The sequence below is a fragment of the Gekko japonicus genome, unplaced genomic scaffold (genome assembly GCF_001447785.1).
Source record: "Gekko japonicus isolate JY-2015 unplaced genomic scaffold, Gekko_japonicus_V1.1 scaffold3763, whole genome shotgun sequence".
NCBI classification, from domain to species: Eukaryota; Metazoa; Chordata; class Lepidosauria; order Squamata; family Gekkonidae; genus Gekko; species Gekko japonicus.
This window is the reverse complement of record NW_015168158.1, coordinates 8,339-26,759: the sequence shown is the minus strand read 5'-3', so window position 1 is coordinate 26,759 and position 18,421 is coordinate 8,339. Positions and strand designations below refer to the sequence as shown.

The window sequence follows — 18,421 nt, the reverse complement described above, 5'->3', positions numbered from 1 at the left end:
GTGCCTGTGCAAAGTTGGCTGCAATTTGCATGGGGAGAAGCCCTCTGGCAGAATCTCTGGTGAGCTTTTTTACTTTTGTGCCACTAAATTGGAAAAAAGGGTATATTTTCATTGATGCCATAGTACAGCTGCATAGTAATGCAAATTCCTGCCCTTCTTTGCAAATTTGCATGGTCTTCTCTTTGTGATTCTCTAATTTCATCCTGCACAGTGGTTGTGATCTTGGCAGTTTTATAGAGCCTGTCCTGTGCGTATTACACTCTGTCCTCCAAATGAATCAATCCCAAGCGATTCTTAAGTTTGCTGATTTGCAGAAGATTCATGTGACTCAGCTGCCATTTTAATGTTAGGCTTCCAGAGACTGCCAAAATGGCCCTCCCACCCAAACTTTGTTCACTAAAGCATGAAAGGGAAAAATGTTTTCAAAACTTCAAGATTGCAATCCCAGTCTCTCTCTCTCTCTTTACATGTCATGTCAATTTCATACCATGCTAATGATCCCCCTTTATTTTGTTTGCATGCAGCACTGAAATCCTTTTTCTTTTCTTTTCTTCTTGCACTGCCTCCTCTCCAATCCCCCTTTCAAGTCAATACCAGAGGAAACTAAATCTCACACAGCTGTTTTTAAATTCCCCCCATTGTTTTATTTATTTTTTTACTTAGCAATCTGAGATTAGTGAGAGTTTTCGCTAGACTCATGCCACTTGTAAAAAAATTACAAATTTTAAAATGAGGGGGAAATGGAGCTTGTACACCAATGAAGGGGGGAGGATGGTGGAAGGTGCAGAGTGAGTGAAATGACCTTGATGTTGGCAGAGGAGTGACCTTTGAGGGGCAGCAAAAGGGTGGAGGAAAATCAGAGGGAATCCATATGCTTTTGAATTACCTTTGGCTTGGAAGCAAAATATGGGGAAAACTGGTGCAAAAGCACTCTCAGAAAATGCTATAGGGAGGAAAATCAATGCAGAATGACAAAGAAAACCCAATGGATATGCACAGTGAAAATGAGGAAAAACAGCCATACATAATAGGCCTATTGTCTCTGCAGGTTGTCATATGGTTGCTATTTTGTGTCCTTTTCCCGCCCTTCCCTCCTTGGATGTCTGATTTATATTACTATCCTGCTTCCAGGTGACCAATATAATTTACTCTGCTTAACTCCACCAATTTACATTGAAGAAATGGTTCTTTGGGAAGTTTCTGTTATTCTTCTGATTTTTTCTTTTAGCTCCAAAAAGCTAATGCTTTGTTCTGTCACTAGGTGTCAGTATTGCAGTTTCTTGTTTTAGGAAGACTAAATCTATATTGTGTAATTAGGTTTCAGTATTCCAGCTTCTGTCTTCAGAAGACTAATGATCTGGCACTAGGTGTCATTGTTTTGTTATTCTTGACTTCTTAACCCATAATTCTCTGCATTCTTCTGTTCCTTTAAAATCAAGTCATTCTCCCAATCAAAAACAAAAGCAAGCAAAGAAACAAAAAAAGCAAAAACCATCCCTCCCCAATGTCTACTCTCAGACACAGAAAAATAAGCACACACTGGTTGTATAGATTTTTCCTTGAAGCATTCATATAGTTTAAAAAAAGCTTCTCTTTGATTGTGATTGCACAGACATAAGAAATTTGTGACCTGGTGCAGCAAGCAATACAATTACAGTGACCGTCTACCAAATATTGTCAAATTGTTGTAGCTGTAACCATGGACAGACTGGGTAAAGTCTGACGTCTTCTTCACATTAGCCGGCATAAGCTGAAGTCACTTTGTATGGAGACAGTTTTGATTGTGTGAATTTGTCCTTAGACTTGCAGTTCCAGAATGTCTTTTTCTTTCTTTCAATGGAACGTAGCAATAGCTACAGCAACTTTAATATAGTGTTTTCTGGTGTGGTCTACTTATGCAGCCAAATAGCGGGGAGTGGGTTGATAGAGTCTTGATGTGAAAGGACAGATTGTACCACTTCAGGCTGTAGGTGAGGATATCATTTTGAATCGTCTACCATGTTAACAAAAATATGCACCCCGTTAAGTCCCTAGTGCATCAGAGGGAGAGCTGAGCTGGAAATTTTGCCAATTGTGTACTAGATTTCTACTTACAGGGAATTTCATGCACAGGAACACTGAAAATATGATTCCTTTGCATGCATTCTAAAGTGTTACAATCCATTTTCCCACTTCAGGACTCTACCACCTCTCTGGGTTAGCTCTGTAGACCAGGTCTCACGCACACAGCTATGCCAATGTATATAGATTACAACTGGGCAATTTGTGGTAATCTCACAAGGGGGGAAGAGAAGGGAGAAACATTTATGCAAGACAGGAGGCTAGACGTATGCATGCAGTTTATTAAAAATACAGAAGAGGGCTTGGAGTTCTTGATCAGAAGCAAAACATAGGCACTGACATTATACCTGTGTAGCTATAGAAAAGCACAGGAGGATTGCAACCAGAACTCAAATGGAACAGTAATGCATGCACTGAACTGTGGGTGAAGCACATAAAATGCTTGGATTTATTGCAATTTATGCAGAAACAGATTTTTTTTAAATTGGTTTTACAAAGATTTTGAATGTGTTCTTTGAATTCCATCCCTCACTTTTTTTGTGGCTGGAATGCCCTTCTTGCCACCAAAATCCAAGCACTGATAAACACATACAGACATGACACTGATACACCCCCACAGATTCCCCTCCTCCCCAAAATCTTGAAAATTTGCTGTGGACTCAAAATTTGGATTTTCTTCCTGAGTTTCTGCCATGCAGTACTAGGAATGCCAATTTCCTCCTAAATTTTTTGCAGGTCTGGTTGTAACAACACTCATTTCTTGTACGCTTTGGTCTGCTTTGGTCTATTGGGTTTTTATCTTTTCTTTTCTTTTTTTGCAATCCCATCCTGGACCGTTAACATATTGCTTCCCTTTCTGAAATGCTTTGCTGGGCACTGTGGAACAAGGGATTAGGAATCTGGATTCAAATGCTATGGGTCCTAATAGAGACAGTTGCAAGAAAACCCAGGGAGAAAAGGGGGAAATAAGAAAACTGGGTGGGGATTTGGCTTGAATAGCCAAGCTTATTCCTAAAGACAACTACCAAACCACTTGAACTCAAGCTACACCAACCCACAAGAAACTATTGTGGGTAAAAACATTTCTTCTAACCATAACATGGCTGTTTGGCACGGCTGTTTCTCAAGCTCATGGCTGCTACCAGCCATGAATTGAATGATTTGTGCAGCTGTCATATGGAAATCATTCCTCCCACTAACTAACTGGGCCTTAATATCTTCTGGATGTGGAACCGACTGATGAGACATGCACACTTCTGGCACCGGCACTGCCTTCACCTCGGGAACTGAGCACAGCTCCTGCCATGCCTCCATGTCCAGACCCTCCAGAGCTCTGCCTTCCCAGCTTCCCGGTACTTCCAGATGCTGCTCCTCCATGATGAGTTCCACCTACTCCATGGTGTCCATTCCCACTACTGCTATCTCCAGACTTGCCTGAGCTGTGTCTTCCCCCTCCAGAGGTCACCACATGCTTGCTGGACACGCTGGAGGAATAGCCGCCACTTGTGGGGCTAAAGCCACCACTGCCTACCCCAGAGGTGTGTCCCATCCCATAACCCACCGATGCTGACCTGCCTACTGGGTTAACTGAAGCTCTGGAGCCCATGGTGTGGATACATCCTGCACTCGCATTAGTGAACCCTTCAGCCACATTACCATAAACCCCAATGCCATGTTCTACTCCTCTCCCTACAGCACCATATGCCATTCCAGCTCCCATTCCAGGTACGCATTCGCCAACTGGGTATCCTCCACTCATCAGAGCTGCAAAGGAAATAAAACCAAATGGGTTTTGTAACTTTGGAAGCAGATTTGCAAAATACAAAAAAACCCAATAAAAACTACTCCCCAATTCCATCATGATGCTTATTTTTTAGAAGGGAGGGGGGAAGAATGGTGAATCTTTTGTATACTTACATACACTAACAGGGTTTCCTGTGCATATCCTGTTAGGAAGACAAAAGCAAAACAGGTCTGTTTTTCTACAACTGCATGTAGTTTATATGGACTTTTGATCATTTAAAAAGCCAATTTAGATTGCAAGGGAGTATAAGACTCCAGGGTTGTTATCTGGCCCATTCCATATAAAAGATCTCTGGCACCAAATGAGAGAAACAGCCTCTTGTAAAGATCTAGATTCAAGAACGAGGGAGTCAGGACAGACCATTGGTTCTATTGAGCCGGCCTTGGCTGGGAGGGCGGAGTATAAATGTGAGAAATAAATAAATAAGATTCCAGCTATAGCCATGCCTAAGAGTCTGATAGATTTGTGGCTTCTGGTAAGTTATGGTGCATTATGCACGAGACAGAGAAGAGATGGGTCCTATTGCCATCTTGGCCTCCCCTGCCCATGGTAGACCTACAGATGCCTACTATCCTACTAACATCTAACAGAAGTGTATTAGGCTTCTCTGGACTGATGTTATTTTTTGCTGCCATCCTGTTTTTATTTAATTGGTTTTTAATAGTACATTTATTGTTTCATCTCTGTTGTGAGCTGTCCTGAGCCCATCATGGGATAGGGTGGGATATAAATGCAATAAATAAATAAATAAATAAACTGCCTCTTGGCACCTCATCTCTATAACTGCCTCTTGCAGTTCCAGTTCGAGATTTCATGCAACCATGAACAAGTTGGTGCCTTGACAGAACAATCCTATGCAAAGTTACTGCAGTCTAACCTCATTAATTTAACATCTTAGGCTGAAGTAGCTGCACAGAATAGCACTGTGCATTTGCTTATTTCCCCCTTCCCTTTCATGGCGTGTCGCTAAGTTTCCTTCTGCATTGCTGATCATTATTTCAAATTACAAACTGCTTTGACTTGTTGAGGCCAAAAGACGATCTCTGCATGTAATGAAACACATCAGTCAAATTCTGCCTTGCACCAATTCTGCTTTAAGGTGAATTCTACAACAGGATTGCACATTAAGCAGGCTGGCATAGTTCACCAGATCGCCATTTGACGGTCGTAAGGAAAGGCAAAGTGCAGTGGTAGCAACTGAAGTTCTCCCCCTCCCCACCCCACCCCCCGGGTTGCTTCTCTGGCTTCTAAAGATTTCCCCAAGATTTCTTCCAAGCATCTCTTCACATTCATGAGGGCTAGACATTTTGAAAACAGATTTGTTTTGCATGATGCTGAATGTTGCACCTAGGACTAATATATTTTATATTTGTGTGGAATATATCTAGAATGCATCTAGGCTTAGAATAGAATACATCTATAGAATGCATCTAGACTTAAATCACAAAACAGCAAAAGCAGAGTCACGCTAGAGCAAGGTAACTTCCCTCCTCCACCCTCACTCTGTGCCATCCCAAAACTGTGCTTATGTGGGTCGCGGGGCCTGAGGGAACAGAATGGGGAGCAAACTGGGGGTCTGCAGCAGGAAAGAGAAGTGGGCAAAATCTCTCTCCCCTCCTCTGCAGTGGAATAACCATTCTGTCAGAGGAGCCACCTCCCACCAGCCCCATAGCTAGGGACTTTTTTGGGAGGGGGCCATGGGTGGGCTGGCAGCTAATTTAATCAAAAGTTCCAGGTAACCCTCCACCAGTGGCAGCAGGCCATGTGCTCTCTTGGCCACTTCACCGGGCAGGAGGATAAGGCGGGTGGTGGTGGTTGAGGGAGGTGGCGGCAGCGGTGGCGGGCATCCTCCTCCACTCCCCCCGCTCAGTGCGTCGCCTCCAGTCACGAAGGTCACGGAAGCCGGGAGGGAGCCAACACCACGGGGGTGGCTCAGAGTGCAGGTAAAGAGCTGCCCCTCAGTGCCTCTGGCACATGCTCTCTGCTGCTCCCTTAGAAAAACTCCCACGGGGCTTGTTGGGGGGACTCGGGTGGCAGTGGGGGAGGCAGGTGGTTTTTAAAGCAGGCACACGCGGGCTGGAGTACAGAGACCGGTCCTGTGGTTAAGAAAGGGTGGATGGTGAGGAAGAGAAGCCAGCAGGAGCTGGCAGCAACTTGGCTGAGTTTAAAGGGGAGGAAAGTATTGGAAGGTAGCTCTGGGGATGAAGGATTCCACTTCTCTGGAGTGCCCAAGGAGCTCAGTTGTCGGGCAGCCAGGTTGGAAGCAGCACAGCGTGCAGGTAGCAAGTTGAGGCACTTTGGGGACAGCCCGGGAGGGAGGTGGCCCAGAAAGAACGTGAGGGGGCCGGGCCCCGCGGGCCCCACGTTAGCTACGGGCCTGCCTCCCACACTCCTGCATTGATAGAACAACAGCACAGGATCTAAGACACAGGCTGCAATCACAAACACTAAATAATCCACTTTCAATGCACCTTCCAAATGGATTTTACTGTGTGAACTGGCAAAATCCAATTGGAAAGTGCACTGAAAGTGCTTTGAAAGTGGATTATTTAGCGTGTGCAATCACAGCCACAGTCTCACAGTGCAATCCTAAACAGCATTACATCCTTGGAAACGCACTGACTTTGGAGGATATTGAGCGACAATCTGACATCTCTAAGGCTTCCAAACTCGGGGTGTTGCTAAATATCAAAAGCACCATTGAGCCACCAATTTATTATACTTCAGTGGAGGGAAAGAATTCTAGAAGGGCATTTGCCCTAGCTAGACATTCTGCCCTTCCACCTGCGGTTATTCAAGGCAGGTACAACAAAAACCCCTGCTCTGAAAGGCTATGCCCATGCCTTTTGAGCGAGGTTGAATCGGTGGAGCATATGTTCTTCAACTGTCCATTTTACAGGGAGGCTCGTCTTAAAATTATTACTTCATTAGTTGATAGGACACCTGGGCACATTAACACAAACAAAGCAAGGCTTCACTGGTTCCTATCAGACAAGAATGCAGAGATTACACATTCAGTCGCTGAGTTTTGTGCATTAATTCTTAGATTGCAGGAATCACATTTTCAAAGTTCTTAAATTCAGATTTCTATTTTTGTATATTATGACTGTTTTTTCCCCCTCTCCCTCACATATTATGCTTACTTTGTATGTTGGTCTTAAGACTGTAATAATAAAACTAAACAGGTTCCACTGATTTCAGTGCATTGAGAAAGGTGTAACTCTGATCAGGACTTGCCTTGATAGAATCAGCGATTCTCCACTTTTTCTCTGCATCAGCCATGTCACTATTTCTTTGCCCTTCTTTGTACTGAAGAACTCTGAACATCCCTTTTCAAGTTTAGCACAGCTTCTGTTACAGTGTTTGTGGATTTACACACAGAACCCACCTGCTCTCCTCTCCTTCCAGCAATGCTCTGTAGGTAGCAATCTCAATATCTAGGGCCATCTTGGTGTTTAGCAGCTCCTGGCAATCCCGGAGCAGGCCAGCTAGCTTATCCTTGGCCTGCTGGTAGGCATTCTGCAGATCAGCATGCTTGCTTCGGGCATCTTTCAGGGCAACGTCGCCACGGTGCTCAGCATCACAGATCGCTGACTGCAAACCGGCAACCTTGGAACAGGAAGGAGGCCAAAGAGAGAATTCGTCATGAAGATGCACAGCTAAGAAAGGATGCCAATGGAGCAAGGGGGCCGGTTCTTCAGGCTCAAGAGGAAGAGACCAACAGGGCATCATGTTATACTATAAACGTAGCTGATGCCCAATAAAAAGGCAGCTCGCTGACGTGGTGAGGTTAGGAAGGCTCCCACGTTGTTATCCTGCTACAGAATTTGTGAAATGCAATTATCCCGGAGGAGGGCTTTTTAATAAAGGGAATAGGGTCTTAATTAATGTCTGTGACATTTTGGGGAGTTTTTATCGCTTTGTTCGTTGTACACATTATACTGTTGCACCGTTTCTCCAATTTTTGTGATCCAGTTTTGTTCAGTGGATTGGATCTGGGCTACGTTGGCATTTTCCACCGGCCCCTCCTTCCCACTGCTGACCCCTCTGTTGTCATTCCTCAGGATCCCCTGTCCACCAGGAGCAGCATTTTGTGGAGAGCAGTGGGCGGCAGCAAAAAAAAGTTCCTTTCTGCAGTTGGAAAATTTAGTCTGGATCCAGCCTATTGTTCAATTTATGTATCGTACTGTTTTTGTTCATGTAGTATGTTGTTTACTAGCTGTACTATATGTAGCATAGTTGGTATAGCCACTAATTTTGTAATCCCATGTCATTGCATTGATGATTGTATGTATGATACTGCTCTGACTGTATTGTTTTTAGTTGCATTGTCCGCCTTGAGTCTCAGTGCGATAAAGTCTTCCTCTTACTATCGACTGGCCTTCTGCTATCTGAACATTGTACATTTTCTTCTTCTGCCTGAAATGGCAGCCAGTGGTGCGAACAGTGGAACAGGCCACAAGGAAATGTACGAGTTGGGTAAATTGTCTCAGAGATTCCAGGGGGAAGCTAGAGACAACGTTGCTGTGCTGAGTCTGAATTTTACAGTTGGGATGCAAAGTTATTGAACAGCACGCTCAAGTCTCTGAATGGTAAAACTGGATCTTTGAGCCCACAGTGAATATTTGCAAGTATTCTGTTCTGCTGCACTTTCCACTTCTGAGTTTATGGGGTTGGGTATAACATAACATTTCCACATGTATCAGAGCTCTTGGGCAAGTGGAAGCATGTTTTAAAAAAATGCTTGCAGGCTGCTTGCACTGTCAGTTGTTAGATCCAAACTGCCCTTTGGGTGCATGCAATATATTGCACAAGGTACCCCTCTAGGGGCTCGTATGGGAAGCTATGGAAAGCATCATAGTGGGCTTAGGCTATGGGTAGTATTGTGTTGCACTAGCATTTGTGCTATCTTTTGCACAAGTGGAATAGTGCTAAGCTACTTTCTTTTCTGCTCAGACATCATTGGATCCAAACCACGGTCTCCTGTTAGGATCCTATTTCTGCATCTTCGCATTTATCTGTGATGTTTAGGGAATCTGATCACAACGGTGTTCTAATATGTAAAATAACTTATTTCTGAACCAGAGGCAAACTCCACTCTTACACACTCTAAACGTCAGCCTTGTGTGGGTATAAGTGAATTCCATGCCCTTGTGGTTTGGCACAATTCACTAGAAGCACACACAGGCACAACAGACAAACTTCACGGGTGGGTAATTTTAGTGTATCTGAGCAACTGAATGATCTAGTCACATTAAAACTAGGCAGAGATCTACAGAATTACCTGTGCCCAACTAAAGCAAAGAAAAGGAAGCCAGGCCAGAGCAATAAATCATTCAGAGATGTAGCATGCACACCTCCTCTGGATGGGTCCTTTGGCTTGATAGGAGCCTGGACTATTTATCTCTTGTGGCACACTAGCCATGATCTCATAGCTTGACTTTGGTCTGCCATAGCTTATGCCATGAGAGGAGGCCATTCTGGGAGGTGGGGGGTGTTTAGGAAAACAAGATTTATCCTACCTGCTTCTTAGCACTATCAGTATCACTTTGCAATCTCTGGATTACTCGGTTGAGCTCCATAATCTCATGCTGGTTGCATTTCAGCTCTTCATTGTATTTGCCCCGATGATTCTGAATCTCTGCAATCTATTAAGTCACAAAAAATATGGATGAAGTCATGTCATTATAATCAGTGATGTCAGACTCACAGGGCACTGTTCAATAGAGGCCTGTGACACTGCTGGAAGCACATAGGGGATGACACCCCTAATTACAATGGCCTACCAGTCCATTGAGAAAAGTATGAAGACTTCATCCAGCCTAAGGAGGCCTCATCCAATTTGTGGTTCTTCCACTGGTGGAAGACTCCTCTTTTCATTGGATGGGGAGCGCCTTAAGTTGAAGGAAGTTGGAGTTCCTAAGCATTTGTGGTGAAGAAATCACATAAATTCAACAGTAATATGCTGAATGCTACAGAAACATGAGCCCCTCTCCACCAGAAGTCTTTCCTTGAGGGCAGACTGTGGATCCCCCCCCAAAAAATAAATAAAGTACAACTGTATATTTTTGCAGTTTAAACTGAACATCTGGAGAAGACCAAAAGTGTGGACCATTCCTATTCAAAAACAGGCATTCTGATTGTCAAACTAAATACCTTGTTGTGGTAAAAAGCTTCGGCTTCTTGCTTGCTTGTGTGAGCAATATTCTGATACCAGGCTTCAACATTATTCAGGATAAGATCCATATCCAGGTCTCGGGTATTGTCCATTTTCAGAACCACTGATGTGTCACAGATTTGGTGGTCTAACTGAACTAACTCCTGCAGAACATAGTAAGTCTTTGTTGTTAGATCCCGCACTGTTGACATGTCTCTCTGAACTAATGTGAGCATAATTTCTTGCAGCAAATTTTGTAGATTAGATTCAAATGAAAGGTGGGCTAAAGAGGCCAATGACCGGGCTACTCAAATTAGTGTTTTGTTTCTAATGCTTATTGTGATAAATTTTGTGGTGATGCATTGGATGAATAATGACAGGTGCTTGCAAGACACCTCCAAAGACATTGTTGTAGGGAGTAACTTTCAACCTAAGTTAACACATAGTGGAGTATATCCTACCACTCTGCATGGAACATGGAGTTTTCCTGTGTCCCTCTCTGTTCCTGCAGACCCTTCCACTACCTAGAAAGATAATTCCCAGAACTTTGGGACCCCCATGGAGGAAAGGCCATGTAGGCTAATGGAGGCTGGACTGAAGAAGGGGGTTGAAATTGCTCTTCCTTTTCTTCTACAAGCTCAGCTCTGCTCTGCTGAAGGAAGTAGTACATTTCAACCCCTCAGTCCAACCCACTGACCTACCCACAGCTGTTTCTTGACATGGATCCTTCAGTTCCAGGAATAGTCTTTCTGGGTAGTCAAAAGGCACTGCAGGAATGGAGAAGAATAAAGAAAACTCTGCTCATCTCCCATGCCAGGATGGCTGGATACATGCCATGTCTTCAGATGGAACATCATTATTCTCATTTGACAGCTAGGGAAACCAATGTAGAGATGTTCTATGAGCCCATAGTTATTCGGCAAATCTACATGGTAATGATCAGACATGACTGTACACACAAATATGGGACCTTTAAAAATCACTATTTCTTGTTTCCTTAAGGGCAACTTTTCTGCACGGTTCATGGGATGTGGAATTTTACCTGTGCAAAGACACATCTCAGGGCTTCCAGTTCCTGTGCCAGCACATCTACTTTAGCTTCCAGCTCTTCCTTGGTGAGGAAGACAGAATCCACATCCTGGGGACAGAGAGTGAGAGAGAGTACATCAGAAACTGGATTTTTAAGAAGACTGAAAATAGAAGCTACAATATCCTGTAGATAGATTTTTATTTTTCATAGTCCAATAGAACAAGAAGTTAGCCTGCTTGAAGTCTGGTCTCCTGCATGTTATTTAGAAGTCAGTTCCACTGGGTTCTATGGAGCTTATTCCTTAATCAGTGTTCTTAGGATGCAAGCAGCACTAGCCACTAAATTTTCCAGACTGGCCATTCCTTCTGTCATACAAATGTGGTGAATCCCACTGCCTCGATACCTGATACATCCCTCTTATATCTTAACCCCCCCCCCCAGCTTTCTATTTAAAGAATACACATTAGGCAGCTTCACTTCTATCTCTGTCTAAACGTGTTGAAAATATTTTGAATGATTTAGTTGATCCAGTGAAAAATTAGATCCTGATCCAAAGTCCTTTGAACAATCTGATGCTCATCATAGAAAGATACAGACAAAACTTCAAATTTTAAAAAGTTCGTCTATATCAACGTAAACTATGTTGTTACATACAAGAAGAGTATAATTATCCATCACTCACAAGACAATTTACTATATCTGGCACCTCCATAAACTTCGCTTAAAGATCCTTTTTTGCTGGACCTGACAGCCATTTGTCAATTGTACTGAATGTACTGTGACTGATGAACAGTGAGGTATCATCATTCTTGGCTGCATAATAAGATTGAAATGGCTATCTGATGCTCACAAGGTAAGCAAGCTGGTGGCACCTACATTTACTTCAGTGAAGAAGTAAATGCACCTGTGTTTGTTTGTGTGCACCATTATGCCCTTTCCAATGAAGTACATGGGGAAAACCACTGTGCACGAAGAACTTCTGTTCTACCATTGCACTTGCCCTGGTTTTATTTCTATATTTTCCCGACCAGAGCCTCACCTTTTTGAGCACCACAAATTCATTCTCTGCAGCTGTGCGCCTGTTGACTTCATCTTCATATCTGTTTCAACAAAATAAAAAGGGGGGGGACCCACAATCAATAGTCTGCTCTTAATATCAGAGGAACCAAAACAGAAAGCAGCTCATTTTGGCATGTTTTGACCAAGCCATTGATCTTACCATAAACATGTGCCTGTATAAAAAAACAGAAATGGCAGCCTTGGATTGAGCCTATGGGATGAATATCACTTTTAATGGACATTTTTAGTAGCAGCACAAAGCACCACCCTCCATCTAGTGAGTTTTTTTCCCCAAGGCATGTATTGAAATGAGCTGAAAACCACTCCAGCACAAGTCATGGAGATCAATAATACAATTGGCTGTAATCAGTTGCCCGTGTGACTTGAGGTAGGAAGAACAGTCCTCACTTTCAGTTGCCTTCAGTGATGGAGGCTGGAATATTCCACCCCATGAGCGGCTACTGAATGAACCCTTAAATGATGAAAGATCTGCTGAGCAACATAATGGGTGGTAGAAGAACTTGTAGTGAAAACTGCCCTCCATCTAGCTTTGAGGCATTGGAGGCTGGGGGTGGATGGTTAGGCTGACTGGCAAGCCTTTCCCCCCTTGATTAGTTTTACTTACTTTGACCGGTATTCCTCGACTAGTTCCTGCATGTTCTTCTGTTCGTGCTCCAGTTTCCCTCGCTCGTTCAAGACACACTCCAGCTGTTTCTTAAGGGTGGCGAGGAAATTCTCATAGTAGCCTTCAATGTTCTTCCTTGTAGGTTGGACACATTGTTGGAGCAGCTCCCATTTGGTTGAAAGTACTTTGTTCTGTTGCTCCAGAGATCGGACCTGAAAGGGAAACACTATGCCAGGAGTGCTTTTCCGATGATAAATCTGTCAACATGGACCTGTTTTTCATTGCCCCTTGCATAGTGCAATTCGGTGTATCTAAAATCTCACTCTAGCACTCATTTCAAATAGCCAGATGCAAGCTCTAAAATCTACATTTTGTTGAAACTCAGGCGTGGCTGATATCTTGGGTTTGTAATATCGCTTGAGGTGGTCCCGAGTGGTTGTAATGGTCATATCTTAGGGCAATTTCCAATATTAGGCACTGACAGACATCAGCATGTTGCTTGCGCTGCAGTTAAGCCACCCAGACATGCATGCAGATAAGTAAATTTCCATTTTTTTAGACTTAAAAAACTTAGCCGTGCAGCTGATAATTAATACATGTGCAGTGGCCCTTAAGTGAAGATGTGTATCATGATACAATATGAGGTGCAAGTCCGGCAAGTCCAGCAAATAGGGATGCCAGCCTCCAGGTGGGACCTGGAGACCCCCCTGGAATTACAGCTCATCTCCAGACTACAGAGGTCAGTTCTCCTGGAGAAAATGGATGCTTTGGAGGGTGGACTCTATAGCATTGTAGTTCCCTGAGGTCCCTGTCCTCCACAGACTCAATTCCCAAACCTCCATGAATTTCCCAGCCTGGATCAGGCAAGCCTACCCACCCATCCCCTGCCAGTGGCCAAGGGGACCTGGCAACCCTACTACCATGGTACATATTAGAAAAATAAGAATGGACTTGCTCTGCATCGCTGACATGGCACAGAGCAGACTAACTCTGGATCCTGCAGATTCAAAGAGGTTGAGCCTTGTCAGTCCCACCTTTCACCTCACAGAGTGGTAGGCCAGTGAATATACATGAACACATGAAGCTGCCTTATGCTGAATCACACCACTGGTCCCTCAAGGTCAATATTGTCTGCCCCGACTGGCATAGCTTTCCATGATTTCCAGTAGAGGTCTTTCATATCACCAGCTACCTGATCCCTTTAACTGGAGATGCCAGGGATTGAACCTGGGGCCTTGTGCATGCCAAGCAGATGCTCTACCACTGAGCCACTGCCCCTCCCAATGTGCACAATAGCCTTTTGGCTCCATTGGCCAGGCTGCAACCTTTCAACTATTAGGAATGTTTGTCCTGACATCCTGAAGGAGGTAGCCTCTTTCTTCCAGTATTCTCTAATAAGCCAGAAGTTGCTTTGTGCTAAGCTACAGCTATAAAAATAAAATAAAACTGTAGCCTTGTTAAACCCAAGGTAATGTGTCATGTAGTCCTTATGGGGCTCAGGGACAAATGCCTGTTCTAAGAATACTTTACATTAACTGAGTCATAGCCCCCAAATTGTTCAGAAATTGGGAAAACCAAGGCCAAACCTCTATTGACAGTTAACTTATGTGTCAGATAAAACTGTCTCCTATTTCTCTCTGGAAAATGAACAAACTGTTCAAACACAGGTCCAGAAACAGAAGGACTAGTCTGCCCTTGCAGCAGAATGAGATGATGGAATCCTGAGGTGAAAAAGTGAATTGGTCAAATTGCAGATAGGGTTGCAGGCCTCCAGGAAGGGCTGGAGACCTCCCGGAAGTATAACTGGGCTCCAGATGACAAAAAATCAGTTCTCCTGGAGAAAATGGTTGTTTTGAAGGGCACACTCTTTGGCATCACATCCCTGCTGAATTGTCTCCCCTCCCCAAACTCCACCCTCCACAGGCTCAGCCTCCAAACCTCCAGGAATTTCAGAAGCTGGAGTTGGTTACCCTTTGTTGCAGGGAGAGAAAGCCATTTTGGAACACTCCCCCTTGTTAACAATCCCCTTGTAAATAAAAATTGGAACATATTAGGGAGAAAGGGTCTAGAACTGTTCGCCCTAATGTGTTACAGCGCCGGCAAAAGCATTCTGCCTATGGTTGCCAGCTCTGGGTTGGGAAATACCTGGAGATTTTGGGAGTGGAGATTGAGGAGGGTAGGGTTTGGGAAGGGGAAGGACCTCATTGGAATATAATGCCATGGAGTCCACCCTCCAAAACAGCCATTTTCTCAAGTAGAACTGACCTCTGTGGTCTGGAGATCATTTGTAATTCCGGGAGATCTTCAGGGCCCACCTGGAGGCTGGCAACCTTGAACCACACTGAGTGATATAAAGACCTCTATACACACATCCTCATGTTACTGAGTTTCATGATACACCTTCCGTGTTTTGATAGCTATTTTGCAAGTTATTTTGTTGTTGAAGTTTTGAAGTGTGTCCCGTTAGAGAGACAGTAGTCTGTTGCTGGGCGAACTAGGGCTCTCTATACTGAAAGAGAAAGGAATGTGGGAGAAAAAGAAGAAAGATGGAAGAAAAAGTAGAGCAGGGGTTGTAAGAGGGACAGAAGTATAAAACCTAATGTTAAGAATCCTGCTCTATGTTGTCTCCTTGCCTGTCTTATGCTACAAAAACACCTTTGATCCGAAACGTTTTCTGTCATATTTTCTACGTTTGGTGTAGTGGTTAAGTGCGCAGACTCTAATCTGGGAGAACCGGGTTTGATTCCCCACTCCTCCACTTGCACCTGGCTGGATGACCTTGGGCAAGCCGTAGTTCTGATAATGAGCTGTTCTTGAAAAAGAGCAGTTTCTGTCAAGAGCTCTCTCAGCCCCACCTACCTCACAGGGTGTCTGTTGTGGGGAGGGGAAGGGAAAGGAGTTTGTAAGCCACTCTGAGACACCTTTGGGTAGTGAAGAGCGGGGTATAAATCCAATCTCTTCTTCTTCTTCTCCACATGTAGGCTAAAACGGCAGTTGCAGAGACTGTACTGAATTGCTGGTTCTGGTTGAAAATGGCCATGGAAAAAGTACTGCTAACTGATCTTGATTTGTGTTTTGTACAATTTTAAGGTATGTGGGCTAACGTGGGGATTTTAATGAGAGAATTTAATTTATTTATCTGCTAACCCCTTTGAACCACAGTTTTGCAGAAAATGTGGTATAATATGTTTAAATAAATAGTTGCAAAGAAGGGGCCTAAAATGGCCTAAAACAGGGCAAAATGGCCTACAATATATAAAGAGTGTGGAAAAAATGGCATAAAATTGCATGTAAGAAAAACTGGTGTTAAAATACTATTTTAAAAAACAGGGACACTAGTGATGAAAAAGAGGTGAAGCAAAAGTCTGGTAAGAAATGGGAGGAAGGGAGTGCAGTAAAGTGCCCCTCATTCAGAGTGAATGAGGAACTCCTTATAAGGGTTGGACTATTTGCCAATAGCTCTTGCACCCATGAGGAATCACTGACTTGATGTTAACCATTTACATTTTGCAGGTTACAGTCAACACATTTATTGTCCTCTACAGACTCCCAAATGAACATACAGCATTTAATTTTATATATTTGTGTATTAGGATATTGTCTCTGGTCCCAGAGGCTTACAATTTATGTAAAATTGGTTGGTCCCAACTGAAGGGAGGAAAAAGGGTTTGAGGAGCAGAGAATTTGGGGGAAGGAGACCAAATGATAGACAGATCACTGAAGAAGCAAGCACCTTGTTCAAATTCTGCGTCTCAGCAGAAGGTCTTATGCAATCATCTCTTTTATCACCCTCAGTTCCTATCCGCAATGTAAACATCATAATCCGAATCTACTTTAAAGTGCAGTGGAGATATTTGGAAAGAGAAAAAAGAGCTCTGAACCCTACCGTTATATAAATGCCAAGGACAAGGTTGCAGGAAAGGTTTTCAGAAGCAAATTTCAAGGTGGTTGTGACTCGAAATACATCTGGGTATCAGTTGGTTTAGAGATGTTAGGGAGGTTTAGGGGATGGTAGGATGAGGGAGCACCACAGCAGATGGCAGCAAGGCCTTAGAGAGAGAGAAAGGAGCGACAGGAATGAAGAGCACTGAAAGGAAGTTGGAAGTAAGTGCATTCCACACTTGTAGTAAACAGGAGAAGAAAGATGGGTAAAGTCCATGCGCTCTCACCTTATCAATGAAGCAAGCAAACTGGTTGTTAAGTGTCTTCATCTCCTCTTTCTCTTGTGCCCGTGCTTTGTGCTCCTCTGGATCAACTCCAACAGAAATGGGCCTCAAGAGACGCTCATCGATACTGACTCGTCGGATTCCTTTGCCTCTGCCTGGTATACCACCCATCCCACCAAAACCTCCAAGCTGTCCCTGAACATCAACATAGCCTCCTCCAAAGCCTCCATAGCCCATGCCACCCACCATCCCCATGCTCTGCCCACCCATGCCGCCGTAGATGTGTCCTCCGTAGCCCGGACTGTAAGCGATTCTTCGGCCTCCACTACCATAGTTATTGAGGCTCATGCTGGTGTAGCCACCAGGTCCGCATTGTGCTCCAACTGGCTGGCACACAGCGGCGCAGCTGCCATGACCACCACCAAGGCCACCAATGACAGAAACAGAAGAAAAGGCCCTTTGTCCACCCAGGTACCGCGGACCGGCACACACATTCATGGTAGCTTTGGGAAAGTTAAGCAAGCTGTGTTAGTGAAGCGGCTGGAACGCGGGAAGAGCAGAGGGGTGAAGGAAAGAGAAATTCCTTTGATTTGAAATCAGGTGCTTCTCTCTTATATATGGTTCGAGAGCTGCACGAAGTGCAGAAAAATTAAATGAAACAGCATGGGTTTGGCCTGCCTGGCAGCTAGAAATGGTTTCTCCAGAGCAGCCTGTGCTCCAGAGCAAACACTTATCGTACACAAAATAGCATTAAATTAAAAAACTTGCTTTGCTTGCAAGCTTCACTCAGACAGAGGCCTTTGTGTTTGTCTTAATTAATCCGCTTCCTCAATGTGTAATTATCTTTCAGCAAAATGCTTTGAATGGCTTTGTCACAGGTGAGTTTCACTCACAGCTTCACCCCATTCTTATTTTTAATTATGGTCAGGAAAATACCAAAGAGACTTATTGTTAATGAGGAATTGTTTTTTTTCAGGATCTCATTTTTGCTCCCTGAGTCTATGGGTGGACGGAGCGTAGACTGCTTGGAGAGCTATCATTGAAATTCGGCTCAAAGCAAAATTGGAAATGAATTGATGGGTACCTCCCTGAGCGAAAACCACCCAGGAAAGCCACAGCAAACAGTCTCAGGAATGCTTGTAAAAATTTTCCTGGGTTTGGGGGGAGGGGGGTGCCTACAAAATCATGAGTTTTTATCAGATTTTGAAAAAAAAATCAAAAAGAAATTTGAAGATTCCTCCTCAGAGGAATTTGATGGAAGTCAAAGGAATTTTGAGTAAATCAGCAACATTTCTTAGATGGGGTTCGCACATTCCCTTTTGCAGCTGGAAAAAAGGGCAAAATCTATTGCAGGAGAGAGCATTTGTAATCCTAATTAACTCTGAATGGTTGAATAAACATACATAATGTTGAAGGGGGGAGGGTGCTAAATGAAGTGGACTTAGCCCAAGGATATTGTTGCCAGCCCTGGGTTGGGAAGTTCCTGGAGATTTGGGAGGTAGAGCCAGGGAGGGGCAGA

The 18,421-nt window shown here is 43.9% G+C and overlaps 1 protein-coding gene across 1 annotated transcript; it reads right to left on the bottom strand.

The window, feature by feature from the left end:
- Window positions 1-1,582: 1,582 nt before the first annotated feature.
- On the bottom strand, window positions 1,583-17,471 carry LOC107113615 (keratin, type II cytoskeletal cochleal-like). Its single transcript, XM_015414961.1, has 9 exons — window positions 16,906-17,471; window positions 12,737-12,948; window positions 12,092-12,152; window positions 11,065-11,160; window positions 10,022-10,186; window positions 9,388-9,513; window positions 7,254-7,474; window positions 3,979-4,007; window positions 1,583-3,825 (listed from the first exon to the last, which is right to left on the bottom strand). Exons 1-9 carry the CDS (start codon window positions 17,398-17,400, stop codon window positions 3,272-3,274), a joined length of 1,959 nt encoding a protein of 652 aa, XP_015270447.1. The 5' UTR covers window positions 17,401-17,471; the 3' UTR covers window positions 1,583-3,271.
- Between the last annotated feature and the right edge of the window lie 950 nt (window positions 17,472-18,421).